Below are 23,893 nucleotides of genomic sequence, written 5' to 3'. Positions count from 1 at the left end.
TCATTTGCAGACAGTTATCGTGTGACTCATAGTAAAACTATGTCGTTAGTTCGCAGATTAATTATTATAGTGTCTTCTGAGTCAGAGTATCAGTACAGACATAAGTTTTTTTTGTTGCCTTAGGCATAGTCGACGAGATATTTGAAGTCTACTGAGCTAAATGCCAGTATGGACTAGGTAATGCAGTGTATGCATTCTCTTCGACGTTATTTTTCTCACTTCTATGGATGGTGGAGTGAACGTTTGAATTAATCTGAACTGCGAATAGTAGTACAATGCTGCAAGTTATGTTTACAAATGAAGGTGATTTGAAATTTATTGATTATATTTGGTCAAGGTCTTAGTTGAAGTTACAACTGATAACTAGAGTAAAAATATGAGTATCAGGTAGGAAACGAAGCCCTGGTTGATTAAATATTATATAGGTATATCGCCCAAACATATTGATCGCTGACTATATACTATCTATTTGATTTGCAGTCAAACTTTAGAACCTTACCCATGATCTGTTTGCACACTCTATGTTAAATATGGCACTGCTTCTAATTTTAATTCATGGAACGACGAGATTATTTTTCTAGATATGTTATTTTACACAAAACAGAACTTATATGATACCAGTAGTAAATTGTTAACTAGGTACATATTTACATTAAAAAAAATTCTAAACACATTGGATGTTTTAAAAAAAGTATTAATTTTAAAAATATATATATATCTTGTAAACCATGTACAATAGGGATCGTCCATTAATCACGTGAGGCTCGAAAAGGGTGGGGGGGGGGGGGGGGTCGGGAAATATCACGAAATATCACAAGGGGGGAGGGGGGTTGTAGAGAGATATCACGTGTATTTATTTTTTCACGGGTTTCTACTAAACCGAAAAGCGACGCGTGACTTTGACTCGCCATAGCCAGGCAACAATATCCCCGCCCGCCGCAACATGAACCACCCGGCTCGGCTTGCCAGTCGCCAGTAAGACTGTGATTTTGGCGCCGAATACATGCGTAAATCACATAGAAGCCTTTCCTTTATTATTTTTATGCCAGTGAGAATAAACCTGCAACCTTAATGTGTGTCTGGACACTTTTATCACTGTGCTTAATTTTCCAGAATTAAATTAGATTATACCTATATTTAAAAATAATATTCTGAAAGAAATTTTTAACAATTATTTGGAAACCAAAAAAATAAACGTGATTTATTGGGGGGGGGAGGGGGGGGGGGTAGTATGAAACCTCACCACAAATCACTAGGGGGGAGCGGGGGTTAAAAATGTGCTAAAAAAACATCACGTGATTAATGGACGACCCCATACAAGATTAATGTCAACGACACTAACCACACCAGATATAACATATACGCAAGATTATATTGTGGATCGACTTTGGACTTAATAGATGTATGTGTGATAATTGTATATGAAGAATGTTTTTTTTTTGTGTTTTAAGAAGTTAAATGTTGAACTGTTTTTTTTATATCGAACTTTATACGATATGACAAACTTATCACTTGTGCATGTTTAAGTGTGATGATACTAACATTGATGATTTGTTTGCTTATTATGCATATTTGTCACATTTATGTTTAGATTTTAGTTTTCGTGTATATGACATGGTGCAAGTGTATCAATTTTATATGTTATTTAATTTTAATAGTTGACAAAAAGGTCAATCACTTCTAAGACTAATCTCATGAAAATTTATGTACAGATTGCACATAACTGTTATAATTTAGTTTAACAAATTTTAATTAATCTGGTAAAGATGATCACTGTTATTTAGTGACATTAAATAGAACCCGCAATCATCTTTGGAGCGGCATTCTATAAACCAACCAGTAGTTTATAGTAATTAATAATGTTATTTAATTTCAAAATTTGTATATATGTATTTATTTGTGAAGTATTGCCACAACTTGTGTTTTGGGGAACTTTCTTCTTTTTCTTTTCATTATACTTCATAGTAACTTTTAACGACGATATATTTGGATTCAAAAATATTTATTTGCCTACTTCCTCTATTCTTGCTTTTGAATTACAAGGTCGATGGAGAATTTTTATTAGGAATGGTGAATTCGAACGGCGAGCATGAAAGAAAAAGATAAGCAGCAAACTTGACGGAGAGTTCGAAATGTACGAATCTAAAATTTATATAAAACTTATAGTTCATCGCTGTCAATATTCGTCTAGAACTACATAATCGTCGTCGAAGATAGTCAAGAACTACATATGCGTCATCGAGGATAGTAAATCACTACATAATTATCAAGAATGTGAACAACTGCCCTTCGTCGTCATCAAGAATCGCCGGTTTGGAGACCCATTAACTAACAATCGATGTCCACATCGGGACCTGTACCACATCCAGCTGTACACACCGAGGGCCGCTGTTCCTGTGGTTATCATCAGGACGATCGAGAACTAGGACATCACTACGTCAGTACGAATGTAGTCACTGAGATGCGCAATTCACGGTATAGTTGAAATACCATATCTTAAGGTGGTATTGTCCTTAACTTGCAGCATATTCTGAGGTAACTATGAACTCGAGAAATTTTTACTTCTTTCCAACTCCACAAGCTTATAATTAGTAGCAGTACTTAACCCGACAGCAGTTTATCAATCTTATGTCTGATTCACCTACTTACACCCATATAACCTGAGATACTAACCGAAGAGTCCCCATTGAGCTAAAATAAGTTAAAACTTTACTACATTTGAATATAGCAATATTTGTAATATCAAGTTTCAAGATGATATTGCAATATAAATATTAAATTTTTATTTGAAGAGGTGTCCTATTACACAGGTTGTGCAATATTAATCTTTTAAACCATTCTACTGAATATAGTTATTCTTGTAAAAATTCCAATCATAATGTTGTAATGTGAAAACAATATCATTGGAATTGGAGTAAAAATTGAGATTAATGATATAAGTATAATTTTGTGTTTATAAAAACACAGTGGATCACCTTAACGTAAAGTGTTTTTGATTGTTATTGATTCACCACCAATAATCATAAACATATACTCAGAGATCAAATATGTTCTTTAGAGGTTCTCAAATTTGGTATTAACCAAATTACTTTCTTTGTTGGTCTGCCAATAACCGGGCGAGTCAGATTGAAATAGGCGATCATACTGTCAACATTTAATTAAGAAGGAAAAAATTACTCCCATCTCCCAAGTACTAGTAGTTTAAATTTCTTAAATAAAGCATTTTCGAGTTACTCTAAAAAAAGTATCTTTACACAGTGTAAAATGTAAAACCTAAGCAATGCTGAATCATAATTAAGCTTATATGTGTGTGTGTGTGTGTGTGTGTGTGTATATATATATATATATATATATATATATATATTGAGCTGCAAAATATTCTTCCACACAAAAAGTTATGTACCTAAATTTTGATTATTTTTTTGCAAATATTAATTTAAAAATAGTTTAGTAGTGTAATATGTCATAAAATAATGATACGATTTATTAAATGTGGGGATGACTGGGTTCGTAATGGATAGCCCAATCAAGATTTATTACAGTTGTATTGGTTACTAATATTTACACAAAAAACAAATCACAGACACTTGAAAATGTTTATCAAGTCACTCAATCTTTGCAAGTCTGCAGTTCGCACTCCTCACGCCACTCACCGTTGCGGGACTCGGTCACAGAACTCTCCCGCACTTGCGGGACTCGGTCACAGAACTCTCCCGCACTTGCGGCACTCACGCGGCACCTGTCGCTGATCTCCGTCTCCGAACTCTCTCACCCTCTTCGCCGCTGTCGCACTCGCTTCCCTACGCTCGGAATCTGCTCGGAACTGTCGCAGAGGCCGGCTCAAGTACCTAGGGGCGTCCTTCTCGATGGAACAAGAGGAGCTGATGACGAGCCGCGTCATCCCGGGCTGACCCGACGCCCGAACAGTCGACAGCCCACGGGATTTCCCAGGCCCCTCAGCTGTAGCTGACGACGCAGAGGCAAGAGGAAGGAGGGAAGAGGGGTAGTGGCACGCGTGGCTTGTCTCACGTCAGTGGAGGCCAGGTGACATGCGCCTGACACCAGCCAGCTCCGAACCCGGCGCCCATTGTGGCCCTGCTGGTGTTTGTAACAATAAGTATAACTCCTAACTGCACTAATAAGTACATAAACACTTTTTTTTAAAATACTCGGCCGTATAATTTAATAGTAGTAATAATAAAACCCTATAATTAATCGTTAAGTAATTTAAATATGTTTAATTTATTTTCATTCGCTTTCCCATCTTTTTGATGTGATTTCAAACATCTGATTGATGCCGGAAAAAAGAATGTGCGGCACCAAAGATTGGTGATGTCTGATGTAAGCAGATGAATCAATGCTCTGCTATCCCAGTGGTTACAAGCGATACAAAAGGAGGTAACAGGAATCTTGTCTCCTTCAGCCGAGACTCAAATGGAGAGCAGATTATGCAAGACAGGAAAACCGGTGGAATTACACAGATGTCTGCCGGAGTTTTTCCCTTCTGAACAGTAAATGTCCACCAGGATTGAACTCTTGTCTGTCTTGACGAGACGAAAAAGGTTTGATCGTTGGACAATCAAGGAAACAAATATGTTATTCACAAATCTGCAAGAGGAAATGATTATTCAATGGACATTGTAGGTTTAATCATCGGAAAATGAAGGAAACAAATATGTTGTTCACAAATCTACAAGAGGAAATGATTATTCAAAGGAAATTATAAGTTTGAAGGAAAAAAAAAAATATGTTATTCACAAATCTACAAGAAACTATTATTTAATGGAAATTATGTACAAAATTACACCAACTATTAGAAATTGAGTTGTGAATTCGAGAGTTGTTTCCAACTGGTGAACGGAGAGTGCAGGAGCGTGCTGACGTGGCACGGCTACTTCTCGTCGGGGATGATGCCATACTTGCTCTTCACCTTGTCCAGCTCCTCCCGCTTCTTCTCCATGTCGAGCCGCTTGAAGGCCTTGTTGCTCTGCGACACACGCGCCACGCTGCTTCAGCCCCCGACCAGTTGGGAGGACATCAGCCAAGACATCGCCTGCAGCTACACTGCGTCTACGGCTACTTCACACTTCCGTGTGTTAGTGTCAATAGTAATGGAAGTTTTTTGAATCCCCAAAACCTAATTTACATTTTCATTTTTTTTCTTCAAATAAAACCCTCTCTCCCTTTGAACAAAATTCCTACAGTGCCATTGCTCCACACTGCCCATCTAGCTCAGGCAGGCCCTGCTAACAACTACAAATACTCTGGGATCTGGTGAGAAAGTAGGCCTACTCTACTTGAAGGTATGTGAAGGTACGTAAAATGTGCCACTGTGAGCACAAAGGCATCATTCATTCTCCCAAAAGATTTTTTTTTTTACTTGCTGCTTTTACATATTATAACTTGAAATATTATCACAAAAATAAATACCAAAATTTTTTTACAAAACTGCTATTAAAAATTCTAAAATTTGCCTCAGTATGCAACAGCTTATAAAATGTATTTTTAAACAAGGAAGATTTTACAGCAGCAATCAGCACTCATTAAAAGTTGATAATTTATAACAAATCAATGCCAAAATATCATTTCTTCGATCAGACAACTTAATGATTTGTCTTCAGATTTCGTTACTATGCCACTTGTACTTTACGCCCCGGCCAATGAAACGCGCACAGAAAGACAGACACGGCGAAAGCACGGACGGAGACTCACCTGGTAGTACAGCACGACCAGGTAGCGGTTGCAGACGTTGAAACCCGACAAGTGGTCGCACGCGTTCTTCGCATCGAAAATATCCTCGTACACCACAAACGCGGTTCCCCTGGTCTCGGGCGTGTTCCCTCTGCAACACCAACACTAGTTTCTGGATCTGCTCCCTCGAACTACACCGGGAGCGGTGTTGGCTCAGCATCGTGCAGGTGCCAGCATCGGAGTGGTCACTGGATAGCATGAGACAGTCACACGGAGGTCGCACGCAAGTGGTTGGTGAGAAACCTACTCATATAGTTTTTGGATTGGATTTTGAAAATTGAGTGACACTGGATCGTGTTGGAGGGTTGGGTGTGAGGTTTCTAAGCACTCGGACAGAGTAGGTCCGTGTTAACAAGCACGCAATTCAAAAATGAAGTGTGTGAAAGAAAACATTCATTAGCCTCACTCTGGTGGGCAATGACCCCAAGGTAATGAGTCATTAATTGGGGTTTGGGTGTTCATGATACAGCCATCATTTGTACAAATGTAGGACAAGTCGCTGTCTGCCAGCTCGTAGGAGTCAGTAATAGGTGAGTCCAGGTGATCAGTGATTAAGTTGAGCGTCCCTCTCAGGTGCTAGTCTCCCAAGAGCTGACTATTTCAGAATTGTTTTAGCTAATTGTAATCTTTAAGATAATATTTAAGTTACATAGCTAAGAACAATACTGGATTTTGACAATCTCTGTTCAGATACCAAGGCACAAAAGTGGTTATAAAACTAAATTTTTTTCGCACAACAGATATCCAGGACAGTGAATTTTTTGATTGAGGTGCATACTTAAATAATTAATTTTAGAAATGAAACAAAGATCATATCGTGCAAAAAGTATTTATAAATTTTATATTATTAAAAATTTTGAGAGAAGCAAAAAACAATATTACCTGGCACAAACTTTTCATCTTATGTAAAGATGTATTATTTATAATAATATCTATAAGTACAGCTATGGTTATAAGAACCTGAATTAATTTATAAAATAATAAAGTTTGACAGCGTTAACAGAATTTGAAATGTACGTATGTGAGTAAGTGTTCAAATTTGTTTGATAACATAATATGAAAACATTATTTTGTCAAAGATTAAAGATGAGAGTGTGACAGGACCTTTGAGCATTCTGAATCAAACTAATAACTCTACCACGGGCAGGCAATGTTGCAGTATCTTCCCTCTAACGATGACAACCAATATTTTCAGCACTGATGATATGAGTGGCGACCTTGAATCACACTCCGCACTTAACCTTCTGAGCTCCTATCTACAGATCACAATGAGGCTGTTCCGTTACAGCAGCCGCTAGGACAAATAGAAGTGTTGTACATTTGGAAACGACTGGGCCATGTGACACTACGCAAGATGCCTCAATGGGTTAGGTCGTCACCACTCACCACCTCCGGCTAGCTCAAAATTAGGTGATTATACTCAATGTTCAATGTATTGCCTGTTTTTTTTTTATTCATGTAAAAATCACAATATATTTCGCACAACAAATAATTTTAACTGTACATCCAGAAAAGATAAAACATGGAGCCATCGCCCGACCAAAACCGCTCGGCTAATGACTGACCTTACAACCTTCCTTCCTGACGTAATTCTCAGCCAATCACGGCGCATGGCAACAGAAACTCCCACAAAATACTTACTTCTGTTCCCACGACGCAGCGATTGTGTCTCCTTCTCACACACCCGTGACCGTGACTCAAACGCCTAGCGTGTGAAACAAAGCCTCGGTCGTGGAAATAACGAAGGAAAATTACGTCAGAATGCCTTCCCACACAAAGAAGCCAGCAAAAAAAAAAAAAAAAAAAATACAAAAATAAACTTAGGCATTTTAAAAATAAAAACAATAAACCTTGTGAAACACTTTACGTCTAACCTGAACTATGAAAAAAATTTATAACAAATTGCATGGATTGCATGAGGAAGGCTGTAATCTGGGTTGTTACAAGGTTTGCATAGGCACCTATGACCCATCCTACAGGAATTTATATACAATTACAGAAGTATTGACGAGGAACATTTTAAGTCAAATTTTTGTCTTTGGGTCTGTGTTAGTGTTGGACAATTAAGATTCTTCCTTCACTTAGACAAACCAGGGACTACGCCTCTCCCGTGAGCCCAATGTGTCCCACCACGACCCTCCTCTTTTCTGCTGAACACCACCTGCGAGCTACGTGAGTGTGAGTGAACAGCGCACCAGTCATCTCCAGGGTGAATGGCGTAGACTCCGTGGACTGCACCGCTAACTAATGTAACGTTTAACTGTAACTTAATGCCTTTAATTCCCAGGGTCATGTTCTTTTACAGGAGTCATTTTACTAACAGAAACGGACACGAACACACCCACTGGGTACCAGTGGACACCAGTTGCTTATTACTTTATTAAAAGGAATATTGTATGTCAAATTAATTAAGTGTTCAAGTTGCACAGTGTCACTTTGCAAGACTGATTCGCCCACGGCCCTGTTTGCTGTGGTTAATGATCACCGTGTGGCACAAGAGTGCACATCACAGGCCCCAGCAGAGCAGGCAGATGTGTCGCTCCTGTGCGTCGGACCAATCACGTGGCGTGCACAGGGCCCTCACTTGTCTGACAACGTGCCATAAGGCTTCTAGCTCGTTTTAACTGTGTGTGATGGACTGTTTCCATGGTAAAAGTGCCTTTGAATAAACACGTATCTTATCCTGGAGCGACTACCCGACGAAATCTGTACGCATAAGGTGTGTGAAATGCCTGCAGAGCCCACAAGTATTCCGAATGCCTACCGACACCTAGCAGGACTTCTTCAGGACCTTTTTTCCAATGTTTTGATAGCACAGGGTAATTTTCTTACGCATCACAAGTCAAAGTAAACAGAATAAAAAATAGAGCTCTACTAATTATGTTAGATAACAAAAAACTTTTTCACAGATAATTTCTACTTAATTGAAGAGAGCATTCTCGAACTAATCATATTTAATTTATGGACATTTAACTGAAGTGAAGCGTCAAAAAACAAAACGCAAGTTAGCAAGCGGCTGCTGGAAATTAAAGTTTCGTGACTTCCAGCAACGTTACCGTTTTATTTTGGGACTTTTCAGGACCGGTCCTTCAGTTTCATTATGCATTCACGACAGTCGATGGCAAGACGGGATTCGAGTCTCCATCCCTACGCAGATGACAACATGACCCTGAGAAAGCGTCCACACAGTGGAGCAAAATTCGCAATTTCAAAAGCCCCCAGACATATATTAAACAATCTACATCCACAGACCTGAGAAAAGCACGCATGAATCACAAAATTACATTAAAGCCAAAATGCTTAGTTTCTGTTCCGTCAACATCCTCATTTCTTAAAAAAAGTCTAAATGCTCTGCTGTGCAAGCGATGGAAGACAGTCACGAGTCTTGTTACTCACACTCTGATTTGCCTGATGGCCCCGTACTTCCCGAATATGTCGTACATCTCCTCCGCTGTGATCTTATACGGCAGGTTCCTCACGTACAGTATCCTGTTCACTTCCGGTGGGAGTCTCACCTGTTGGCAACACACAGGTTACGTGAGCATACACGTAACAGAACCACAACACACATGCAACCCACATTTCTGCTAGTTGAACTAAAATGTACCTATATGATATACCCATCGGAGTAGTGTAAAAAGATTTTGGTGTTATTGGTTTTATTTTTATAAATGCTGTTTATTTCATTAAGATGGTATGATAACCAGCACACAATATGTTTGAATTGATAATTTTTTCCCATTAAAATAGTGTTGTTTTGATAGTGGTGAAAGCCACATTTTACTTTAAATAAAAATAAAAATTTCCACAATTTCTATTTTGGGATAGCCGTGACAGAAATTCCCACTAGAAAAAAAAAATAGACAGGCCATCAAGAGATTCTCCATTGCCAGGCGAAAAGAATGTCATTAGAGACAGTTTGGTTCCTTCTGACAAAATCCTGCTACTTCCTGTACACATAAAGCTTGGGTTGATGAAACAACTCGTAAAGTCTCTCAATCAAGCAGGTGCATGTTTCAAGTACTTATGCTCCGTGTTTCCTGGTTTAAGTGACGTCAAGCTGAGAGAAGGGATCTTTGTAGGTACAGACATAAGGAAACTTTTCGCCGATGCACAATTTGTTTCGATGACGGATGAGAAGGAGAAGGAAGCCTGGAATTGTTTCAAGGAGTTTCCAGAAGAAGTTCTTTGGTAACGTGAAGGATCCGAACTACAGGTGGAACGCACGTTGCATGCGTTTGAACAATAAGGTTGCAGGATAAGTCTAAATGTTCACTTCTTACACTTGCATGTGAACTATTTTCCGGAAAACTTGGGGAGCGTCAGTGAAGAACAAGGTGAATGGTTCCACCAAGACATCAAGGAGATGGAACCTAGGTATCAAGGTAGGTGGACAGAACCAGCTCTAGCCTGACGGCTTTGATTGAGAATGAAGAAACCACACAAACTTAACTTACTTAATCAAATCAAAGTCAGTGAAGTAATGACTACTAGAAGCCCGGAAGACAATAAAAGACAAGCAGTCCTTCACCCCTTTTGCAACCATCGGCCTGGGGGTAGGTGGCTCTGATTGGTCGAGGCTGTTCCCCCACCCCCTCTTCCTCACGGAGGTGCAATGATTCCCCCAAACACTTCTTAAAGAGTGTTCTGTAAATGAAATGGATTTAAATGTAAGGTGATTTTTTTATGTGTGAAAAGGTAATAAAATTCTAACAATTTTTTTGGTTTGTCTTAATAAATTTTTAAAAAAAATTATTATAATTGTGACATATGTACATGTATTAGATGTAGGCATATTGCAAAAACACTGATACAAGCAACATAAACATTCACACAAAGACACAAGAGAACAAATACAAAACAGGTACAAAGATATGAATACTAGGGAAGAGAATTATGGGATAGTACCACTCTTTTTAGTTATTTACTTGTTTAATAAAGAAAGGAAGAGCTGTTATACTTGTTGAAGTATAATAAAAAGTTGGTATTGACTGTTGAAAGAGGAGAATATATTTCCGGTTATTTTCATAAGGGTTCCTTACAAAACAGTGCATCTAAAATATCTCTTTCTGACAAGAGGGGATTGTAAATTTACTTCATCACTAAAATTCTTGTTTTGACTTGTAATTCTGATTAATTGGTTTTGGACTCTAACATGCAAACATGTGGTCAAGAAGGGGAGAAGTGGGACACTAAAGAGGACAGGAAGGAAAGTATTCGCACCCGGGGAAGGAGATCAAACAGCTGGAAAGGGAGCAACGCAGGTGATGATGAAGGAGCTAGGGTGGGACATACTGCACAGGAGGAGGATAGGAGACACTGCTTCAGGTGATTAAAGAGAGCAAGCAGGGTGGCCTGGGGAAAAGTTGGGCAGAGGGGGAGGGGTGAGGTATAGACGGAGGAGAGATCAGGAGTGGAAGATCCAGAGAGAGTGGAGACGAATCAAAAGAGGGAAGCAAGTATTCCTGGTGAGAAAGGGGTAGGGGGAAGACACTGACTGTGAGAAGAGGAAAGCACTTAAGGAGGAGGCGTTAAGAATTGGGAGAATAAGGACCAGGGTGGGCCCAATCGCATGTGTATCGTATTGTTGTAACCTATTGTCAGTTTTCCTAATGGTGTTCCAAATGATAGAGCCGTATTATAATTTAGATCTAAGGATATAAAAAGATTGAGAATGGAACAAAATTTAGATGCATTAAATTTAATACATTCAATAAGAGCAAGAGTTTGACTCACATTTGATATTATTGATTGAATATGATAATGGAAGAATAATTTAGAATCAAGAGAGATACTGAAATCTCCAATAATTTTGGATTTCTTAATAGATTGATATACGAGTTTATAATTAAAATTAATGGATGGTATTTTCTATTGCATGTTATGGTAGTGGTTTTATTATAGTTTTGTCCGACCAAGAGTTTAAGTTACACCATAGTTGGTTTAGCTTTTTAATTATATCTATGAAGTATTAAAAAGAAAGAGTGACGGATTCACACCTTGTGAAACACATGAGCTAGCAACATGTAATTTAGAATGAAATTATTTATCAAAACATAGAAATTTCTATCTTTAAGATAACTTAAGAATCAGTTCAGGTATTTATCAGTTAACCCTAGCACTAGAGAAATATTCTGCAAATTTTTGGCAATAATAATCTATATCGTTAACTTTTAAGTTTAGTTCATTTTGATAACCTTGTTTCATAATTTTCACATAACGCCAAAGCTTTAAAAATCTGTAAAACAGCTGAGCGATATTGTAAAATAATTATATAATTGTTTAAGTGTTTTTAATATCTCTAAACATTATTTACTTGTAGTTTATCATTTCAGATAGGCTAGTATATTTCTGTTGACCACATTGATCACTTTGATGCTCCAGGATTGGTGCCCAGGTGATTGTGGAATTGAAATGATACTAACCATTCAAATATCATACTATATTTGTTTTTGTACGGTTCTGAAACACAGTGGTAGGCAGTGGTATAATTGATAAGGGTCAAAAGTTCATTTAACAATAACGGATTCCTATTGGTTAGAAATAAAGTAGGGGAAATGTATGACCTCACGGAAGTTGCAATGCTAATGATAACAAATTTAATTGTGGAATTAAGAAAAAATATAGTATGTAATATTGGAAAAAGTGTAAGCTAAAATATGGCGTAAAAATAAAAACGAATGATTGTGGTACGAGGAGGAGTGAATTAATATGGATATAAATAATGTTATAAAGCGAATAAATAAGTACTTAAGTATTAAGCAGATGGTAAGAAATTGATTGGATACGTGTAGAAATAAGCGTAACAGTAACGAGACAAGAGCAGGGCCGTGTTTATAATAATGTTAGGAACGTTAGACGCAAGGCCGCGACGCGCGTCAGGTACCTGGGTGGTCTGACAGCCCCGCACGGCCACTGACGTCACACGTGCGCCACTCTGAGGATAAGGTCAGCTCGACCTCGCCCCCCCCCCCCCCCCCCCCGGCTCAAGCAACCTCCATCTACCCCCTAGCGGCCCGGGAATCCCGCGGGCTTACTGAGGCCACCGTGAACAACGTGTAGCTGTTCTGAATGCTTCGAGCATCGGGTCGGCCCATCACAACCACTCCAGTCAGTTCCAGAAAGACGGCCGACGGGTATAAAAGCGGCGACGCCTGCCTTCTGGTGAGTTTGGACAGGTGAGTTCAGTAGTGAGGTGCTAGTTCGGAGAGTGGCGCAGACGCGGAGCGACAGGACCGTGCGAGTGCGACCGAGTGGCGCGAGACTGTGTGTGTGGACAGGCACGAGGTGAGGGGCGAACCACTGTCGAGCCTAGCTCCAGGAGTGCGAACCTTAGAAATTGACAGATACGTAGTGATTTGTGAACAGACATTAAGTGTGGTGATTTAATTAATAATGTAAATATTAGCAACAAATAACACTGTATAAAATTAATTGTGTTGTCCTTACAAACCAGTTTTCCATACTCGTAACAATAAATTTATATAACGGTGCAGTGTAGAGAAAGAATGTGTGAAAGGCAGTAGTGAACAGGAAAACGGAGGTTGGTGTTTCACGATGTAGAATAATTTAAATGGAGAAATGGCATTTTTTTTGGCGTGAATTTAATATCTACAAGAATTGTAGTAAAATATTATTGCCATAAAGCCAAAATTGTAAGTGGGTTTTTATGCCTTTAAAATATTTGTGATTTATAGTTGTTTTATGTGCATTTCATGTAATGTGTTAAGTGAGGGTGAGTTGTGTGTTAGTTTAGTTTTGCAAAAGTTGAAGTGATAAAAACAGGGCAAAAGGTTTGGTGAGGGTAGGTCAGATAATAAAAAAATATTATATATGTTTACTTAACAATATGTTAGGCATATTGATGAAGTCATCAAAAAGACTGTGCTGAAGCAATTACAACCTGAGTGTTCTTACTGCATATGCAGACAAATTTATGGATTTTAGTGAGAGAGAATGTAGACGCAGTAATTTTCACCTATTTCATTGAGGTAAATTATAAATTTAGGTTATCATAAAGTAGACTTAAATTCTACCAGGTCTATGAAGTTTAGGGATACCAGTATTTAATTTGGTGAAACTTGCGACATTTTGCCATATGTTTGCGGTATCGTTAAGTAGACTTCAGTCCCACTCAGTAAGTATAGTCTATTTTGTGATACCGGTATTTAATTATTTGAAAGTAAGACTTTTCGAGGTAATATTTTATTGGTATCGTGAATAAAATAGAATCCCACCCGTTATAGTTTATTTTGTGATACCGTACCAGCATTTTATTCCTCATAATTCACCACATTTACGCATGGTCCCTACTTTTCAGTATCATGAAGTTTTCTAATAAATAGGGCACACTGTTGTTATTTCATGATATTGCCATAATTTATAACATCTATAGACATAATTTCTTTAAAAATGAAATATTGGTATCACAAAATAGAGTAGAGAGGGGAGATTATAGTCTAGTTTAAGATAAAGAAAAAAAACATGAAATACATGAAAAATAGTGTTTTTATAGTTTCCCGCCCAAAACCTAGTTAACCGCCCAAAACCCCTTTATTCCCGCATTTAACCCGTAAGAATCTAAGGGTGGCAATGAAGTAAGCGATGTCATCTTGGTGATGTCATTGGTATTGTTATGAAATTGGGATCTTAATTAATCCCTTTGATAGTTATTTTACACAGCATTTAATAAAGTGTGAATGTGTGTGATATTGCAAGTTATTTTAATATATATCAGCTCTATTGGTATGAGTTGCTTTTTGGCGGAAAAAAATAATGTTTGTGACAGATACCATGAAAACCACACCATGAGGACCTCAAAGGCTCTGGTTCAACCTCTACAATGGTTTGCTCACATATCAGTTCTATTTGTATCATCACACATTTTGATTTAAAAATAAAAAATAAACACCAGGATGGAATTTGCCGTGGTTGCATGGGATGACTTAGGTTGTTGTTGTCCCAAGCTCGCTGTGTGATGATGCACCCAGCCAGACAGATAGAGCTAACTTCTGTACAGTTCACTATTCGATATTTCAGAATCCAGTGGGAAATTGATATCACTATTTTTCAGTTCAGTCAAAAAACATTAGTAATTTTCAAAACATACCAGTTTCACAAAACTTTCCATGGAAAAGCGGTAAATATTTACTTGGGCGGTATTTCCGAAAAAAAATGTTAAAAATCCGAAAATACCTTTAAATAATGCTCTTCAACTTCCTCTTTTCATTAAAAGCGGCGGAGATTATAAATTCCAAATACTTTAGGAGATATCGAATTTTTAAATTTCTTTATATGTAGTTGAGCGGTATTTGCGAAAAAAATGTTAAAAATCCGAAAATACCTTTATTATATGCTCTTCAACTTCCTCTTTTCATTAAAAGCGGCGGAGATTAGAAATTCCAAATACTTTAGGAGATATCGAATTTTTAAACTTCAGCACAAAACCAGCGCATTCCTGTGGCGTGCGTGCACCATTGTTTCTTGTTTACGTACGATTTTTTTTTTTATTGGATAATGATGTCACGTGATTGTTCGTGATAGGCCAGAATTCAAATTAACTAATACGTGATTATTTAGTTCAATTATTGTTTAAAACGGTGTTTAATTACCGCCTCCAACTTAGGTGAGTTTTTAACGTTTCTAATTTTAAAGTCTTATTTGTTATTTTGATATTGTTGCGCAAGTAATAAGTAACAAAAAAATTTACGTCAGTTGTTACTGTACATCCTTTGTTACGGGTTTGTTAGGTAAGGTCAGTTACATTATAAATAATTTAAAACTAAGGAATAATTAAAATTAATTCACATTATTTTTAATATCACCTTAGTTTGAAAGTATTTATAATGTAACTGACCTGACCTAATCGACCATTTTAGTTTACTGTTCACCCTTTGTCCGGGTTTGTTTGGTCAGGTCAGTTACATTATAAATATTTTAAAACTAAACAGCCATTAAAATTAATTCACAAAATAATTTTTAATGTCGGCTTAGTTTGAAAGTATTAATAATGTAACTGACCTGACCTAATCAACCATTTTATTAATTACGCATTCACGATTCACGTATTCACGTCTCACGAACGCACGGCAAAATAACAAAAATGGCGCCGCTCGAATGGTTCCACAGGTCTTGTATTGCAAAATTAAAAAATTCGATATCTCCTAAAGTATTTGGAATTTCTTATCTCCGCCGCTTTTAATGAAAAGAGGAAGTTGAAGAGCATATCATAAAGGTATTTTCGGATTTTTAACATTTTTTTTTGCAAATACCGCTCAACTACATATGATGAAATTTAAAAATTCGATATCTCCTAACGTATTTGGAATTTCTTACCTCCGCCACTTTTAATGAAAAGAGGAAGTTGAAGAGCATAAAATAAAGGTATTTTCGGATTTTTAACATTTTTTTTTTCGGAAATACCGCCCAAGTAAATATTTACCGGAAAAGCTATGGCTAAAATATTATCAAATTAAGGTATTTGTTCTGTATCACATATCCAAGTTCATCCCTTGATCCTGATGGCATGATCCTGTATGATTGATCCTGAGGTACATGATGCTTACTGTTTTAGTTTTTTACATCGAAAGATCCTGAATATAAAAAAAATTATAATTCAAGGTTAGGAAGTGAAAATAAATCCATTTTAGGATTTTTCTTTGATTAGATAATACAACTATAATTATTCATTGTAACATCACCACAGTATCAATGTATTCAGGATCATGCCATTAGGAACAAGGGATAGACTTGGATACGTAATACAAAACTTTTACCGTATATTTAATATAAAAAAACTTATTTATATTTGATAGGAAGGTGAAAGTTTACGAGGTTAATTCTGTTAAAAGGAGGCATATTCATTCAACAAATAAATGGATTAAACTTGCAAGTTGTAAATTCGTATCTGCTTTATATAAATGGTAAATATTTCCTAGAGTCGCGACTTTTTACTCACAGAACATAACCAAGCTTTTAAACGGATTTACAGTATTTTAAATTCCACTAACTTAACCAACCGTTCGAAATTTTTTCGCAGTACTTTTTGAGTGACTTACCTAACCAAACAAACAGTTAAATTTATTTTATTATTAAATAACTTTCTCACAGAATAATTAGACATTCTAAATGACGTCAATACTGTATCATCAAATTATTCACACTACTAAAGATAGCACTGTCTGATTTAAATTTTCCCACGGAAAATAGAATTATACTAACCCTTGTGTATTAATACAAAAATTAAGCCTATTTACAACTTACATTGGTTCTTCGTTGTTGCATCATCGCCATTGTTACGAAGTATTAAGATTTCACCCGTGTCAGAATATAACTGTAAAATATGCTCTCTAACTAAACACCACTAAAGGCCCTGTCACACTGTCAAATTTTAGCTTCCAACACCTTCCAATATGTTGGATCCAATATCTTTGAGGGTTGTGACGTCACGTTAAACGTCACTATCGCAGCCATGTTTATTTGAGAGATTGAATGTCTAGAGTTTCCTTCAAATATTTTACGTATAGGACTGGTTCTAAAATATGTTGGATGTTGGATGGGATCAGCCAATCAGAGTTATCTAAAATAAAGCGGCCGCTTTTGTTTCCGTTTCCGAAGTGTAATAGTTTAAATATCAGCAATGGCGAATGGGAAATAAATGCAGTAATTGAATTAATACTATTTTATTTCCTGCTGGAATAATTGTTATTGTATATTTTCCTCCAATTGAATCTGTATGTACGGAAGTGCAGGTTAATATATTTGACTAAAAGAAGTTGCTGTAGTTTTGGAATATTATGGTCCTTAAACCAGAAAACATCTATTCAACTTACGATCATTATTTGATTGCTATACCAGTTTTGCTTATGTTCAGGTATTGTTGATACACTAAATTAAAACAGCAAGCATTGCGTACAAAATGTGCCATCAGGAATGAGGTATCAAAACTAGGATATGCATTTCGGAACTTTTACCTACAAATCCAAACTAATAACACCTAAAATAAATTTTAAAATATTTCAATTCAGAGACTTATTTTGGCTTACCCAATCAATCTTTCTTATAAGTCATTGTTCTCCTTATTTCACAATAGCTGCTACTCTGTAAGTATTGTCTGGAATTTTCTGGAATATACCTAGACTCATAATTTCCTGACAATAGATGGTACTGACTTATGTTAAAGCAACATCTCTGAGTAAGCAAGTAGCTCTGGTGATTTGCAAGAAAGGCCTAGAAATATTAAAATTCTGCCTACGTGTTCAATTATTATTATTTAAGTTTTGAAAGTAATACTATTTTTCGTGAATGTAAATATTTGTGTAGCAGATCCTTGTCAGCAAGCCTATACTTCCCAGGCTGTACGAAACAAGAATACCTGGTCTAATATCTCGTTAAAAAATTATTTTAAAGAGATAATGTGACTAGGTGAAGTTAGCTTAAAGGCTCAGGTTGAGGTTTGTAACAGTAAATACACTTAATTCAAAATAAAACAATATTGCCAATTTCTAAACACAGCAAAAATTAACACATTCACTTTAAAGTATAGGAACAATTTTGATGAAATACAAGTGAAAGTGTCCATATAACAGCAGCTAGTTGGGTGAGAAAATAAGCGGGAATGAGAAGGGATATGCCTACTTGCAGATTTACATTTAATTATATGTTTTATTCATACTAAACATACTTTTAAATATTGTTTTTGAAGAGCACTATAAATTGCACTACAAATTTCAGGTAAAAATTTTGAGATGGTGTTGTGTGGAATACTAATAGAGAACATAAGGGACTTAAATGATTCCCCTGTCGCCAAAAATCTTAATGTAACTGCCAGCCTCTGCTTTGCTGGTATAGACTGGCACAAATGAGTATCCTTCTTTGCAATGCGAGACTCCACAATTGAAAGAAGAAGATCAAAACTTTCAGAATCCATTATTACATAGTTCGGAAATGAATCGGCATCTTCGTATCGAAGTTCATGACAAAAAGGGGTAAAACACCATTTGTTTGCCGGGAAAGTATCCACTGTCTCGTCCACCATCTGCGTTTCCTTTTCTTAGATTTCTCTTCTAGTTTACTGAGACTTGCTACAATTGCAATTACAGCTACAGCTTTTGAAACACTTTGATGCTCTTAATGCAGGCATTGCAAACACCTGGAAAACGTAAATTTTAAACTGTGTATGATCACAATATACCTAAATTGGAATATAACCTACTTAAAAAAGCCCGCGTTCCTTGACCCAAAATTTGTTTTTGATTCTAAATACTGTCATTTACAGTTCTCTACAGAATGTTTGGTAAAACGAGCTCACTCAAAGAAAATTGATAGTGTGAAATGACTTCAAATATATTTTACATTGCTCGTCAAATAATATTGAATACAATATATTTGAAGACGTATTTCATCCAAAATCACCCTTCAAATTTTGTTGTCCAATTTATTGGATACAATATATTTGACAGTGTGACAGGGCCTTTACAAACTAGCAACTCAATGTTTACAAACTAAAATACCGTAGAGAAAATAACTCACTACACCACTTCAATATCAAATAAGAACAGTTCGAAGGGACTCTTATTTTGTTCTTCGTGTCAGTTAAGATATCGAAGACATATTTTCAGTAATAAGACAATATAAAACGAAAAAACTCCTGTTACAAGCTTATAGTTGTTTTCTCGTTAACTCGGCAACCAAAAATGTGCCCCTGTAGTGTTTTACATGAACATGCTTGCAGTCAATGAATTTTTAGTAGCACGGTGGCCACTATGCTTTTTGTCATTGATATAGTCAGTATCTATAATACAAATATTAAAAACCAATTATTAACAAATATATCATAAAATTGTTTAATTAACGCAACAGTGTGACGCCAACCACTGGCTTCGTTTGTCGCACAGGACATTATGCCACATCTACACCCGCCCCTTTAGAGTGTGTGTACAACGAACACATCGATGGTGTGAATTAGTGCAACGAAGGGAACGACTCCGAGGACGAAGGGTCGATGGCCGGCTGCGTGGTTGATGTATTAAACCGCCGCTGTAGTGTATGTAGGTACTCGTCCACTGGATATAGATCCATAACATTGTTTTTTGTTAATTTAATCCAGGGGCGAGCCAGGGGGGGGGGGAGGTTTAGGAGTTCAAACCCCCCCCCCTTTGCGAAAAATCCTTTCTTTTTCTTATCTGAAAGCAGGTTAGCTAAAAGCCTGGGTGTCTGACTGCTATCACCGGCCACTGCACTGGAGGAGAAGAGTAAGAGAGCCCTACCGATTCTCCACCGTGCTGGGTCCAAAGCTTTCAGATATCTTACACCAACCAGCACGATAATTATACGTGCCATCACCCGACCTCTGTGAAAGGCCCGGGGGGTACCTGACGGGCGCTATGGGCATCGCGATGCTGTTGTTGTCTGGAGGGACACCAGGCTAGTAGGCTGCTAGGCCGTTGATGTCGGGTCGTGGGAACTCTGCCCCAGCGGGCCCTGCCAGGTACACGGCTTGAAAGCTAACCTGAACGGTTTTCTCTTGGCTGTGAAGGCCGTTCGGCCGTGTGGAGGACAGAAGACTACGGAAATGATACACAAGTTTGTGAGAATTATGTTTAATTTAAGAGCTTCACTGGGGGTCCGCGGGGGTACACGGTACGCTCTAAATGTTCGCTCCGCAGCTCAGTCCTGCTACAAAACTCCCAACACTTGGCAGCATCTAGCGATTACACAATTACAGTCACAAAGTGATAAAAAAAAACACAACACTACGCGACACTGAAATGGTTACCGTGGCATTCTCGCGGGACGTGGGTCGATGCTCGCTGGAGATGGCCAGCACCGAAAGTTAACGGGTGCAGGGGGGGAGGGGGGCTCGATGAGCAGGCTCCTAAGTTCGAAAGAAACACTTACATCAGTGCAGCCGGCAGGCAAATGCACGGCGTCCTTAAATAAAAAGCTCTCGCTGGAGTCGGCCAGTACCGTAAGTTCCGTGATCCGATACGCAGCGCGGTATCACAATGAAGATGGTCGGGATATGCCCGGTGCCGCAAAATACGCGCCGAGTCGATGTGGGCAGCAGTGAATTAATAAAAGGATTTGTTATGAAAATATAATGCAGAATAAAAATGATCAATGAAACTAACTTGAATGCTGCCCACGGACACACGTCTGTTCCCGGCGCGGAGTGGTTGGAGACTGTCGAAAGATGGCAGCTTCGCAAGGGAGGCAACTTTCACCTCCTTTGTGAGTCAGCGCCAAAAACTTATAATAACTTAATTTGTTATATGATGAGTAAAAAACATATTCCAGGTGCTTGATTAAAACTTTGCACCTGGTAAATAGTTGCCTAAGGCTTAACAGTTGTTTTAATTGATTTACTAATTTAAAAAGCGGCACCAAGTTGATGTGGAGTTCTGGGCTGTTGGGGCCAAGTCAGCCACCTCTCGACCCACATCAAGGCCGGATGCGTCTTGTCCAGTGGGCCTCTCATCGCAATGTCATTGTGTAAGTGCATCGTCACCCTTATTAGTATAAACCATCTGCATAACTTGCATAACTGGAAATAAGGTGATGGTTTAACAACATGGTTTGTACATTCTCTGAAAGCCACATTCATAGCTCTTCGCGCAGCCTCTTTACAAACTGTTAGTGTATTGATAACTTGTTTGTGTAGTGTTTAATGTTCCCTAGTTTTTAGTGTGCATAGTGTTTGCCATGTTACATGTCACGGACATGACATATCAGTGAAACTGCATACACATACCATACTTCACTGACCTTCCTGCAGCATAACCAATGGACATCCATCTTCACTGTCGAAACCCCACTCACGCTGTAACCATAACACTTCCATAACTTAAGTACATAGAGATATGCTCTGGCACCGACACGATACGGGCTGAGTGCTGCGGTAGCACCATGTAAAGTGTTACCTCTTTGTAATAAATCATCATCACTTCGTAGTTATTTTATTTCATTGACAATGAACTACATCTGTCTCCAGCTACATGGCCAGGAACCCCCCTTGAGTGCTCACTGGGCACAAACTATCATTTACCTCAACGACGAGACAGCCCATATAGCAGCAAGTTTATCATGCTACTGGTATTTGTAGACTTATATTGGGATTGAATTTAAGTGGTCGATGACTGATTTCACCAATATTGCTTAGTTTTTAAGGGCTGCTTAAGGCTTGTGCAATTGCTGCTCAGCACATTGAATCATTTCACTAATCGTTAAAGAAATTCCTAGCGATCATAAACAGAGCTTAATTTAGGCAGCCAAAATCGGGCCCCTAAGTTCTTAAGAAGTCCTTACCAATCCTATAAATGTTGAATAAACACATGCCACAGAGAAACAGAAAGATCTTGCTGAAGAAGTAAACATAATTGTTGAAATAAATGTTTAGTTAAAATTTTTGGAACAACTGCAACGACCACATATATTTCAATACATGCATAATTATAATGAAGAGCTAGATTAAAGTGATTTCTTTGCGAGATTATGCATGAAGCGACCATGGGGTTATGTCACACATTGAAAATATTTGGAATTTCCTTCCGACAGGATAGCAATTTTTAAAATTGTAATTTATCTCTAAAATTTTATTTTCTGGAATATAACAACTGAATAAAATACTTTCCGAAATTAAGTCTATTTTCAGGTTATTTTAATCTTGTGAATATATCCTGGTGCCAAATAGTAGGCTATAATCATCCCGAGAGTTTGATAAACCTAAATAAGCACTAAATGGTTGAAGACAAAATTAAAACAATGGAGTCATCTGAGTTGACTAGTGGGAAAAAGCTATAAAAGTTTGTGCCAGGTGAGTTCTCTAAGAGTGTTTCCTGATATAGTGACATAGTGACGTCTGAGATGTCTCGCGAAGATTAGAGTTCAGGTACGTTACGTTAAGAATCGCCACAATGACGCTGTTGCACAGGCTATAATGAGTATCTGATTTTAAGCATGGGAAAAGCCTCTCACATACATGTTTATCACATGGGTAGACACTGTATACAACAAAGTCCCATGGAAATGAATTAATACTTACAAAGTTTAGTCAAGCGTTTGCACATTTCGTCCGTAGACGACCCAGTGCGGGCGAAGATGAAATGTCAAAAGTACAGCCTTCTACCACAGGATGGGCGCACATGCTGCCCATCGACTACTAAGGAAAAAGGCAAAAACCTGCGAAAGCATGGTTGCGATTGTCACGTTTAAGTTATGCAATGAGTTCTTCACAACTACACTGTAGTTAGGGTCGGCCACGGGGCTGATGAAAAGAGGATTGGGAAAAACTTACGTTATGGCGATTACAAGCGGTGAAACAAAGTGTTGAGGACATTGTGGTGCACACACACATCCGACCCCTGAGCCGGGCAAGCAACTACTGGCGTGCCTTTGGTGACACATCTTTGTTTTTTTATTTAAGACAAATAATGATATTATTTGGATTAACAACTACATTTAAAATATAACACTGTTAAGTTTTGAACTACAGCTGGCGGACATATACATGTAGGCCAGCGGCGATGTACACCTGAACACTGGACAACCGCACAGGCAGCCATCGACCCATCGATCTCAGGGTCGTTCTCTTCGCTGCACTTTCCTTCACTACCGCTGTTTTCGTGGCACTCACACACTATTGAGGTGGGCGTCGATGAGGCATAACGGCCTGTGCGACAGAGGAGCACCGACGGCTGGCGTCAAATGCCCCCTCCAACTAGGCTGTTATGTGAATAGATACCTCCCATCACACAAACTGGAGCAGAGTACAGGGTCGTCGAACTGCAGTATCGGTCAGGAGCATGGGCTCCAGTCTCGTGCATTATGGTTAGTATGGTGTGATCACATGAAGTACAGAAGAGATAGCATCATGCTACAGCATGGCTTGGAGTTCAGGGGCTGTGTCTGTGTGTATCTCCACTCGTAGTATTTTAAACGACCCTACAGTTTTGGACCGAACATTCTACTGAAGGTGTGACATCTGTCATCGCCAGTGTGTTGTCTGGTGGCGACATGGGAGGGTCCAGCTGGTAGTCGCGCAGGTAGGTTGGAAGTATACATGTCCAGGTTGGGTGAATTTGTGTAGGTGTGCTTGTGTGTTCTGTATACGTGTCATTGGGTGGTGGCATGGAGGGCCCGGCTT

At 38.2% G+C, this 23,893-nt stretch overlaps 1 protein-coding gene across 1 annotated transcript; it reads right to left on the bottom strand.

Annotated features, from left to right (window-relative positions):
- Positions 1-4,763: 4,763 nt before the first annotated feature.
- LOC134540004 (splicing factor 3B subunit 6) lies at positions 4,764-17,224 on the bottom strand. Its single transcript, XM_063382422.1, has 4 exons — positions 17,014-17,224; positions 9,148-9,266; positions 5,713-5,842; positions 4,764-4,987 (listed from the first exon to the last, which is right to left on the bottom strand). Exons 1-4 carry the CDS (start codon positions 17,041-17,043, stop codon positions 4,892-4,894), a joined length of 375 nt encoding a protein of 124 aa, XP_063238492.1. The 5' UTR covers positions 17,044-17,224; the 3' UTR covers positions 4,764-4,891.
- Between the last annotated feature and the right edge of the window lie 6,669 nt (positions 17,225-23,893).

Source organism: Bacillus rossius, chromosome 16, assembly GCF_032445375.1.
Source record: "Bacillus rossius redtenbacheri isolate Brsri chromosome 16, Brsri_v3, whole genome shotgun sequence".
Lineage (NCBI taxonomy): Eukaryota > Metazoa > Arthropoda > Insecta > Phasmatodea > Bacillidae > Bacillus > Bacillus rossius.
Note: the sequence above shows the minus strand (reverse complement) of the source record. Positions and strands in the feature narration are given on the sequence as shown.